At 37.6% G+C, this 10,946-nt stretch overlaps 1 protein-coding gene across 1 annotated transcript in view; it reads right to left on the bottom strand.

Moving 5' to 3' along the window:
• Window positions 1–3,340: 3,340 nt before the first annotated feature.
• Window positions 3,341–10,946, bottom strand: part of Gk5 (glycerol kinase 5) — a 77,858-nt gene continuing 70,252 nt past the window's right edge. The window contains exon 16 of the mRNA XM_046431746.2: window positions 3,341–10,264. Within this exon, the coding sequence (XP_046287702.1) occupies window positions 10,116–10,264 (149 nt within the window). The 3' untranslated portion in view covers window positions 3,341–10,115. The remainder of the gene's footprint in view (window positions 10,265–10,946) is intronic.

Genomic DNA, 10,946 nt, shown 5'->3' with positions numbered 1-10,946 from the left:
ACTCAGAACCCTCCACTGGAGGGACAAGGAGCATATTTGTACACTGGCTCCCCTCTCCACTGTTTAAAGGTTGCCCCACAGAATGTTGACCCTCTAGCACTTTCAGGTTTGAACATGAGAGAAAATGTCAGAATGGGTTCAGACAGGTATTCTGAGAGGCAGAGAAATTTCAGCTCAGAAAACAGAAGATGAAATGAGGGAAGATGCTATCAGGTTCACCAGGGCAGTTGATTGCAGCAACAAGGGGATTAAAGGTAGACCAAGGGCCAGCCACGCAGCTCAGTGGTGAAGTGCTTGCTAGCACGTGGAAGGGCCCTGGGTTCAGACCCCAGCAGGAAGAAGGAGCGGGAGGAGGAAGAGGTAAAAAGAGAAGAAAAAGGTGGACCAAGAGGACATGAGGTGGGGCAAGAGGTGACCCATACTGAGGTAACTGAGTAATAAAGGATAAGAGACAGTTCTTCTGTACAGAATTTCAGGGAATAAATGTAAAGACCACAGACATAGAAAATCGCCATTACTGGGCAAAAATACCACAGAAGTGATTGTTGTAGGCAAGAAATATCCACCGACAAGCCAGATGCATGGCCCAGGCCTGTAATCCCAGCAATTCAGGAGGCTGAGGCAAGAGGATTGCAAGTTCAAGGCCAGCAATTTAGGGAGACCGTCTTGAAATAAGGTTGGTGGGAGGGGTGTGGTGCACCAGGACATAGCTCAGTGTAGAGTACCCCCCCCCCGGTTCAATCCCCAGTACTGGGGGGAAAATATTTTTATTAATGACAAAGGGAAAAATAGTAACCTTACAGTGGAAAAACCTGGCTGGCAGATACTACCCTAACCAAGTGACCAAGATTAATAACCATAATAATTCATAAAATATTCATGATAGGAGGCACAAAGGCCACACATCACTTCTGCAGTAATCTGACAATGTTGCAATATTTTAATCTAATCACAGGAAAACATTGGAACAACTAAAATTGAGGGACATTCTACAAAATAATTGTTTTCAAAAATGTCTACATTATGGAGGACAGAATGACTAAGGAATTGTCTCAGATTGGAGAAGACTTAGGACGACATGAAAATTAAATGCAACGTGGGGTGTGCATTGAATTCTGAATTCAAAAGACATTAGAGAACAGCAAATTGAATAAGGCTTACAGATTAGTTAACATTGCTGTATCAATGAATTTCCTGGTTTGAGTAACTGTCTGTGGTTACACAAGTATATGAGATGTCAATGAGGGGAAGCGGGGTGAAGGGGGAACTCTGTACTTTTTACTCCTTTTCTGTAAGTCTAAAATTATTTCAAAATAAAAGGTTGAGCAGGGCATGTGGTGCATGACTAAAATCCCAGCAACTCAAGAGGCTGAGGTGAGAGGATTGCAAATTCAGCAACTTAAGAGAGAGTCTAAACAACTTAGCAACCCTGTCTCAAAATTTTAAAAAGTGCCCTTGAATTCAATTCTTAGTTAAAAAAAAAAAATCAAAGAAAAGTTGAAAAAAAATACAAGGGGATTTTATTAAAATACAGATTCTCATTTCTTAGTACTGGGATGAGATCTGAACTTCTGCTTTTCTTTCTTCCTTTCTTTTGGTCCTGAGGATTGAACAACATCCCCAGTCCTTTTTATTTTTATTTTGAGAAAAGGTCTCACTGAATTGTTTAGTATCCCTCTAAATTGCTGAGGCTGGCCTTGAATTTAGGTTCCTCTTGCCCCAGCCTTTGCAGTTGCTGGGATTACAGCCATGTGCAACTGTACCAGCCATGAACTTCTGCTTTTCTTTAAAGCATTCCCCCCAGTTGCACTGAGGTTTAATGGACATATAATAAACTGTGTGTATTTAAATGAGTGTTGGTATGTGTATACATGAAAATTGCCACAATCAAGAGGCAATTCTACATAGGTATCTCATTTCTACTTGACTTGCCATCAGAACTACAGTGGCCTTTGTTGTGACATAGAGTTAGTGTCTCCCTACGCAGCAGAGGAAAATTTTATTTAACTATCCAGTACAATAAAAGTCATTTCCTCTGGGTAAGCATTAAGCAGATTTACTATCATCACATTACAAATGACTTGTTTTTTTGTTTTTGTGGCTTTTTTCCCCCCAGTATTACTGGGGATTGAACCAAGGGGCACTCTACCACAGAGCTACAATCCCCAGCCCTTTTTATTTTTAGTTTGAGACAGGGTCTCACAAATTGCTGAGCGTCAGCCTCCTGAGTTGCTAGGATTACAGGTGTGGGCCATCATGCCTGGCAACACTGGGGTTTTTCTAAGCCTGAGGCTCCTTGACTGTACCACAGAACACTGCAGGCACAACAGCCTGGATTCTTCCATGCAGGGCTTGGGAAGCAAGGAGAACAGATGTAAATATGAAGATAATTGATGCCTGCTATGCCATGAGTAATAACAGGCTTAATCTCTGACCCAAGAGGCTCCTATCTTTGTCAGAATCCATGAAACTGTGGGAAGCCGACTTGTTAGCTTCCAGGTAGATATAATTTCAACCTCTTCTCTATGGTTGGCAGTGTTTGGTGATGAAGCTGAGATACTGACAGCGTCTTTTTTGGAAGAGGACAAGGCTCCTGTGGTCTGGGTAAGAGAATATGAGAATCTACAATCCCATCTCCCTAATCTAGGTGCAAATGCTCTTGCCCAAGTGGTGGAGTGGGAGAAAGGTAATTCAGCATATCTAATATATTTGTTTTATAATCTCTACCACTTAATCAGTTGTCTGTTTTTCTAAATAGCAAAAAGTTCACTATTGTTGGGCACAGTGGCACACGCCTGTAGTCCTAGCAGCTCAGGAGGTTGAGGCAGCAGGATTGTTAAATTTGAAGCCAGCCTCGGCAACTTAGCAAGACCATGTCACAAAATAAATAATAAATAAATAAATAAGGAGCTGGGTATGTAGCTCAGTTGTAGAGTGCCGCTGGGTTAAATATCCAGTACAGAAAAAAGAAAAAAAAAAGTCCATTATTATGTGATATTATCATCTTTCCTTTTTCCCTACAATTTCTTTTAAATAAAACCCATTCTTTAAGATAACTGCTGTAATACGATCAAATTTCAGGAGAACCTGCTCCACATAATGCTCATAATTACCTCCATAATGTCCTGATTCTTTGTCTTCTTCATCAGACTGATACTACTTTGAAATAATAATAATAATGAAACACCTGCCTTTCTTCAAATATCTCAATGTTTATAATTCTTCAAAATTTCCTACTACAAAATGATACCATGGGCTCAGCTAGGAAGAGACTCCACTGAAGCTTCCACCATTTGGATGTCACAAAATGTGTGCAAACTGAAGCAAAGAACGACACATACAAAATTAAAATGGCTTTAATATTCCAACATGTATAGATCAATCATTCACTGTTTCATTGCAGTTTCCCAAATCATTTTAGATTATAATTTTCAGAAAGGATTTCAACAACTAGTGGGCTAATCCCATCACATTAGTATATGAATTGCCTTTGGTCTAATTATTTTTAATCTTTGCTACATTTTGGCAGCACTGAAGAATTGAACCCAGGTCTTTAGGCATGCTAGGCAATCACTGTAACACTGAGCTATAATCCCCAGTCCCCCCAGTTATTTAAAAATTTTCTAGATATTTAAAAATACAGTATAATTTCACAACAAATTATATTTCCCCCATCACAAAGAATTAACCCTCTCCTCAAGTAATTTCCTTTATGTGAGAAGGTAGAACATATAATAATAAGTCTAAAGAGGACCTAAAGAAGCAAGAGTTCATAAACCCCTTTTTTCCCTAACCACATGAAGCCTATATTTATTTAGAATTACTGCTGTAGTTAATGTACTTATTTCTGTCACTTTCTTTTTCACATTGGTGGGGATCAAACCCAGGGCTTCCCTCTGTGACTTTCTTAATGTGTAGAAACCAAAGTGGGAAAAAATATTTAATAAAAACGCCCAGGGGGCTGGGGATGTGGCTCAAGCGGTAGCGCGCTTGTCTGGCATGCGTGCGGCCCGGGTTCGATCCTCAGCACCACATACCAACAAAGATGTTGTGTCTGCCGATAACTAAAAAAATAAATAAATATTTAAAAAAAAAAGCCCAGGTAATTTTTTTAAATCTACAAGTTAAAATAAACAAAAGGTAAATTTTACGTGCATATGAAAAATATCTGTATTACCATGCATCCCTTGGTTTTTTGTTTGTTGATCTTAAAAATGGTTTGAGATTCTCAATGACTATTTAATAAAACCATGAATTCATAAAGAATACCAGAAAAATAATATAAATTTACTGATGCATATGAATTGGGATTTATATTTACTATCTTGCACAAATAGGAAAACTTCTAATTAACTTTCTACAAAGTCATTATGAAATCTTTACACAAATCAGTTGATTTTATGTATAAAAGGTTAGAAACATGATGGCAGCTATGTAGAAAGTATGTACCTGTACACTCCACAGAACATTTTAAGTAAAGGTATCTTTGAAATGTTTCTGCTATCTCACAGTATTAGTACCACACTCTAATGAGTACAGAACAGAACTTGTATCCAGAGCTTTTGCTCAGGATATTATAAAATCATGTTCAAAATGCTATATACACTTTGCCTTGGATTATTTTTTTAAAAAAAATCCTACTTAGTGGCTTCTTAAGTCACTGGACTGATTTTAAAAATACTTTAAAAAAGATATTTAAAGATATGGCTCATTTAGTAAACAATCCAATTGACAAATGGGCAAAAGACACGAACAGAAATTTCACAGAACAGGATACAAAGATGGCAAAAAATCACATAAAAAGATATTCAACCACATTTCAAATTAGGGAACTGCAAATTAAAACCTTAATGAAATATCACTATATACCTATGAGGATAGCTGAATTTTAAAAAGTGACAATAACAAATGCTGGTAAGAATGTGGAGACACTGGATCACTCACATATTATGGGTGAGAATATAAAATGGTACAGTCATACTGGAAAAGTTTGGTGTCTCTCATAAAGATTCTGCAGTGCTGGGAATTGAGCCCAGGACCTTGTACATGCTAGGAAAGCATTCTACCACTGAGCTATACCCTCAGCCCAAGAATTAGTTAGGGTGGGGTCCCTCTAACATTTTTCCTCTATACAGTATAGATATCTATCTAGACGTAGCCATTTTAATAACAAATTTATAGTAAAGGAGGTACAACAGTAGAAAAAGAACAGAATTTCAGAAACATTTGATTCTGCAGGCTCATGTCTCTATCCTTTCTATACCCAAGATCATTCTTGAATTCTTCTTGGGCCAAGGATTCTATGGGAATATAGTGACAGTATAGCCTGTGATTTAGATGCTGGCACCAAAATATTTATGGTTACGAGGCTCCAAAACTTAAAAAACCCACAATTCTGGGTTACCTACTTTATTTTGGGGGGTAACCCATTTTGAGGGGGTACTGGGGATTGAATTTAGGAGCACTAAACTCCTGAGCCACATCTCCAGCCCTACTTTGTACTCTATTTATTTAGAGATAGGGTCTTATGACTTGCTTAGCATCTCATCCTTGCTGAGGCTGGCTTTGAACTCATGATTCTCCTGCCTCAGCCTCTCTAGCCACTGGGATTACAGGTATGCACCACCCTGCCCACCAGTTTAGAGTTCCCCATTTTTGACTACCGTGAACCAGATGGCCTGGCTTTGGGAATTTGAGATGATGATTCTGGAATCAGGTAGGTCTTAAAGATCCAAGGTATGTTTGGGGTTTTTAACTCTTCTTTGAAAAAACATGATTTAAATTTCCCAAAGGGATTCAGACTCCTTCCGGGTATATTCAAGCATTCTTTAGGCTATCTCTAGGATGACTCTAGAATCACTAGAATCACTTAAATCTGAAGGACCCTGGAGCACAGCTTTCTCTCACCTTAAAGAATTATAAAATTCCTGACAGCCTCCTGGGCTGTACTATTTTAAAGACTAGTTCCCAGTGTGTCTTTGCAGAAAGGGCTATGTCTGAAGTTCCTTTCCTATAGCACTTAAGTGTTTGGCAATGTTATGATTTAATCTCTGTTAGTCATCTGCAGCCAAACATATAAACCCTGTGACTAGAAAGGCTTCAATTATACCTTTAAAAGTTAATAGAGCTGAGGGAGCAGCTGAGTGGTAGGGTATTGCTTAGCACCCACGAGGCCCTGGGGTCAATCCCCAACACCCCCCCCCAAAAAAAAAGAGTAAATATAATTGTATTTATGGGTGTACATCTATATAAAAATACATTTGCAAATACACGGACATATGAAGTATTTTTAAATAAACAATACAAGGATTCTAGCTCTTATAACAAAGTTATCAATTCAACAGAGACATATTTTACTTTTAACAAATATAAACGGTTCCATATCAACAAAAGTATGTAACATCAAAGATAAAATATGTATACCATCAAAGTTGCACTTTAAAACAAAGCAAAAATTCATCCCACAAACAAGAAGGAACAGTGTTAAGCTCTGGAGAAAGAAACAGATTTGGCTCCTGCTTTCAGGGAGCTTCCAGTCTGGAGGTTTCCACAGAAGGCAGAAAAAGAGAGTGGTCATCTCTTGCTCGGAGATGAAAGGGAGGCAAAAAAGCAGATCAAGTAGCAGATGGTCTGTAGAATACATTAATTCTAAACTGAAGTCCTAGACCTACTGATTAAGACGACAAAGGCTGCAAAGGTTGCGGTAGCGATGAGTGGGTAAAAATATTAGACAATTACCAGCTGGAGATGAAGCTCCGGGTAGAGTCCTTGCCTAGCAGGATGGAGGCCCTGGGTTTGATCCCCCAGTACCACCAAAAAAATTTTTAAAGGACAATCATTATATTGTGAGGGTCCCCTAAGCGTCAGAACAGGAGTATGATACTCTATTCCTGAGTCTTCAATTTTCTTCTCCTAGCCCACATTGGTGGTTCTCAACGGGGGTGATTTTGCCTCCCATGGTGGCAGTGTTTGGAGACATTTTTTGGCCATAACAACTATGAGGAGGATGCTGGAAGCAACAGGGTGGAGGTTGGGGATACTCTTCTGATGCACAGCACTGTACCCCAGAACAAAGACTATCCAGTCCAAAGTGTTAATGCTGAGAGTGCAAGCCCAGGTCATGGGTGGATAAAAAGGATTTAAAATTCAGTAATTCTATAGTATAAAAGCAATTAGAACCACTTTAACATGGACTGTACAGGAACATTCTCCTCCTTAAGAACTTGGAACACTCTCCTCCTTAAGAACTTAAGAGACTGCTTAAGAACTAAAACTATCTGATAGATCCATAATGGGAAAATAAAACATGCTGAGGAACATTAGCACATTTAATTCTTTTCAAATATTAGCATAAAAATGGAAAGTAAACTTGACAGATGGAAAAAGTGATTTTTTCCCACTCAACTGACTTTCATTATCAATTGTTTTTATAACCACAAAAGCAAATATCACCTTATTACTGAATTTGGTTAAATATGACAAAAGATTTACTAAATCATGTCACTAAAAACAGCCAGAAACACTACAAATAAAAGATTAGTTTCTAGATTCTCAGAAGAAAAAAAATTAGCAACTGCTCTTCAAGGAGTAGTTCAATTCTAATAAGAGATAGTCAAAATTATTTTCCTATATTATCTAAAAGGTATTTCTCCTTTGTTTTGTAATTGAATGTTGAGAAAGAATAATGTGCAGAAGAAATGAAACAAATTTTTAGGAATAATATTACAATGCAGTATATTCTAATCCAAAAGACAGAATCATTTCCATGAAATCACACCCACTAAGAAGCAGAAGCCAAAAGAAATATTAACACAACAAGAGCAGTTTTCATGTAATTTTGGTAGAGAAGCCTTTAATTGGCCACTAAACTTTGTAAAAAGGATGTAAAAAGAGAACAAAAATAATAAGATATTATCTACATAAAGAGCTATGACTTGTTACAGTAAACCAAACCATCCTTTTTTAAAAATATTGTTTTTGTTCTTTTAGTTGTAGTTGGACACAATATCTTTATTTTATTTTTATGTGGGGCTGAGGATTGAACATGGCACCCCACATGTGCTAGGCGAGCGCTCTACCACTGAGCCACAACCCCAGCCCCAAACCATCTTTGTTTAACAAAAAAATATCCAAATCTTCATGGAGCTAATGATACCTTGTAGTTACTACAATGCCTCCATCAGGTAACATTTAGTCATTGAAAGAGATACTTGAAGGTCATGGAAATGGAATCTGCAGAAATGCACTTTAACTGTTGGTCTATCAACTGGATTCTCAAATGGAGAAAAATGGCATCAATGAAAGGCAGCGGAGCACAACAGACACTAGTATGGCAATTTGTAAATCAATGGATGTGTAACTGATGTGATTCTGCAATCTGTGTATGGGGTGAAGGTGGGAGTTCATAACCCACTTGAATCAAAGTTGGAATATGATATGTCAAGAAATTTGTAATGTTTTGAACAACCCACAATAAAAAATTAAAAAAAAAAAAAAAAAGATTCCCCGAACAGTTCCTCCCCCACTTTCATTATTACACAATAGCCAATTCTACCATGCAGGACTTGTATGTGATAAATCTTGATAAAAAGGGAAATTCATTCATTCATTCTTGCAAATTCAAATCCCCAAATGCAGGCAGGGACAAATAACATAAAAACAGTTTGGGGGCTGGTCAGTTGCCTTACGACAATTTCATACTCAGCCTGGGGTTTCTCCTTTACATTGATTCTAGCAATGAAATCTGACAGTGGGAGTAATGAATGAAGTCGGCTCCTCTCTGTGGATCTCCAGCTCTGTGGCCAGAAGGGCAACTGTGACTGTGAATGCACTCCTGTCAATTCTACGTGCCACTGCATGTAGCTCAGAGAGATGAGTAGGCTGGACAAACATTAGAATGAGACACCAACAAGTGAAATACCGCCATGAAGGCAAGTCTTAAATTGCCAATAAACTAGGGCACCTTTTTAAAATTAAAATCTATCAATTAGGCACTTAATAAAACCAAAAGACACTTATGTAAGCATCTCAATAACTAAGAGAGATAAAGAACAGGAGAAGAAAGGCAAGATGTATTTTAACTGCCTGCATTTTGTAAAAAAATAGAATGTTATACTTCACCCAGAATTTTTGAAAGAAATGTTATTTGAGAAAGAAACTAAAAGATATTTTTCTGTTCCTTAAAAATCATTATATATTTCAGTCCATTAACTAAAATTAGTTTTCCAGTGCTTTTCCACATGTAAAGAATGCTTAGATTTTGGCTGGACAAGGGAAAATTAAGGCAGTATCTTTACACCCAAAAAAGGAAAAAATTGACTCAATAATAAGCTTTCCTGAGAAGGGCACATTGAGCTCATATTTGGATATGACATTGAAAAATTATGGCTTTACATTTGAATTTTTATTATTTTAAACTTCCATATTTTCTCAGTTACTCTTTCTTTTTGGCTTTATGGATTTCAAATATCCCACTTAATTTTCTCTTTCTTTCTTTTTGTTGGTACTGGGGATTGAACCCAGTGGTGCTCTGCTATTGAGCTACATCCCAGCCCTTTTCATTTTGAGATAGGGTCTCTCTAAATTGCTGAGGCTGGCCTTGAACTTGTGATCCTTCTGCCTCAGCCTCCCAAATACACAGGATTACAAGTATGCTCCACTATGCCTGGTTTGGCCCGATTAGTTGTAAAGAATTAAAGAAATATTTTTCCGATAATTTGGAGCAAAATGTGAACGGTGTTTCACCTAGAATTATTAGCTCTCGGATGCTAAACAATTATGTTCCATGTACCACTGACCCAGTTTAAAAAAGAGGAGGGCTCATAACTGTCAAAATCCAGTTGGAAATGGCTGATGTCCTGTGGAATTTGCTAGAAAATTGAAGACGAAGTTTTGAGGTATTGCTGCCGCCTTATAATTTTACCAAGATTAAAAAAAAAGTTAGTGTTTTTTAGTTAGTTTTGTTTTGGTTTTTTAAGAGCAACACTTTTTCTCCCAGGTTGCGAAGCTCATTTTGAATCTTCTCTGTGGTCCCTGTGGTACCAGTCCTCCCTGAGCACTGTAATCTGCAGGTGGCATCCACCAGCCGGCTACAGTCTTGACTGTTTCATTTAGTGTTATGTCTTGTTATACCAATTCATGGAGCGTTTCACTGCTTTGACCCAGTTTTCCATATTCATTTCATATTCTTGACATTTCTTCTGCGGCTTGAAAACCATTTCACTTTGCCTCAATTTCTTTAGTTCCTCCTTGTCAGTCCAAAACCCTACAGATGAAAAAATTATTCTCAGATTTTAAGGCAAATAATGAGTCCATAAAATTCACTCACAAACATGAGTTGTGCCACAGGAAAAAATTACTATTTTAAAACAATCCAAAATAGTTTGCTACTTTTGTTAGATTGACCATTTCTGGGAATAAATACACCAATATTTTAAAATCTTTTGTTTTCTAATTTTAAGCTTTATTTCTGAGAGGCATGACATCAAATCATTTTTTTTTTAATTTTTATTTAGTTTTAGATGGGTGCAATATCTTTATTTTATTTATTTATTTTTATGTGGTACAGAGAATCAAACCCAGTGCCCCATGTGTGCGAGGCAAGCACTGTACTGCTGAGCTACAACTCCAGCCCCACTGAATCACTTTCAAAGTAGCCACATCCCATCATCATTTAATTTCATGACTTGCTATTTAAAAAAAAAAAAATCTGGGGGCTGGGGTTGTGGCTCAATGGTACAGCACTTGCCTGCCACATGTGAGGCCCTGAGTTCCATCCTCAGCACCACATAAAAATAAATAAAATGAAGGCATTGTGTCCTTCTACAACTAAATTTTTTTTTTAATTCAATTTTCTTTTTTTCTTCTTTCTTGCAGTGCAGCAGGTTGGACCCAGGGCCTCTCCCCTGACAGGCAAGTGCTCTACCACTGAGATATCCCATCTCTCT

This window comes from Marmota monax, unplaced genomic scaffold (genome assembly GCF_021218885.2).
Source record: "Marmota monax isolate L192 unplaced genomic scaffold, Marmota_monax_Labrador192_F-V1.1 WCK01_AAM20220418_F8-fsc00022, whole genome shotgun sequence".
Taxonomy (NCBI): Eukaryota; Metazoa; Chordata; class Mammalia; order Rodentia; family Sciuridae; genus Marmota; species Marmota monax.
The sequence above is the reverse complement of the archived record's forward strand: the minus strand, read 5'-3'. Positions and strand labels throughout refer to the sequence as shown.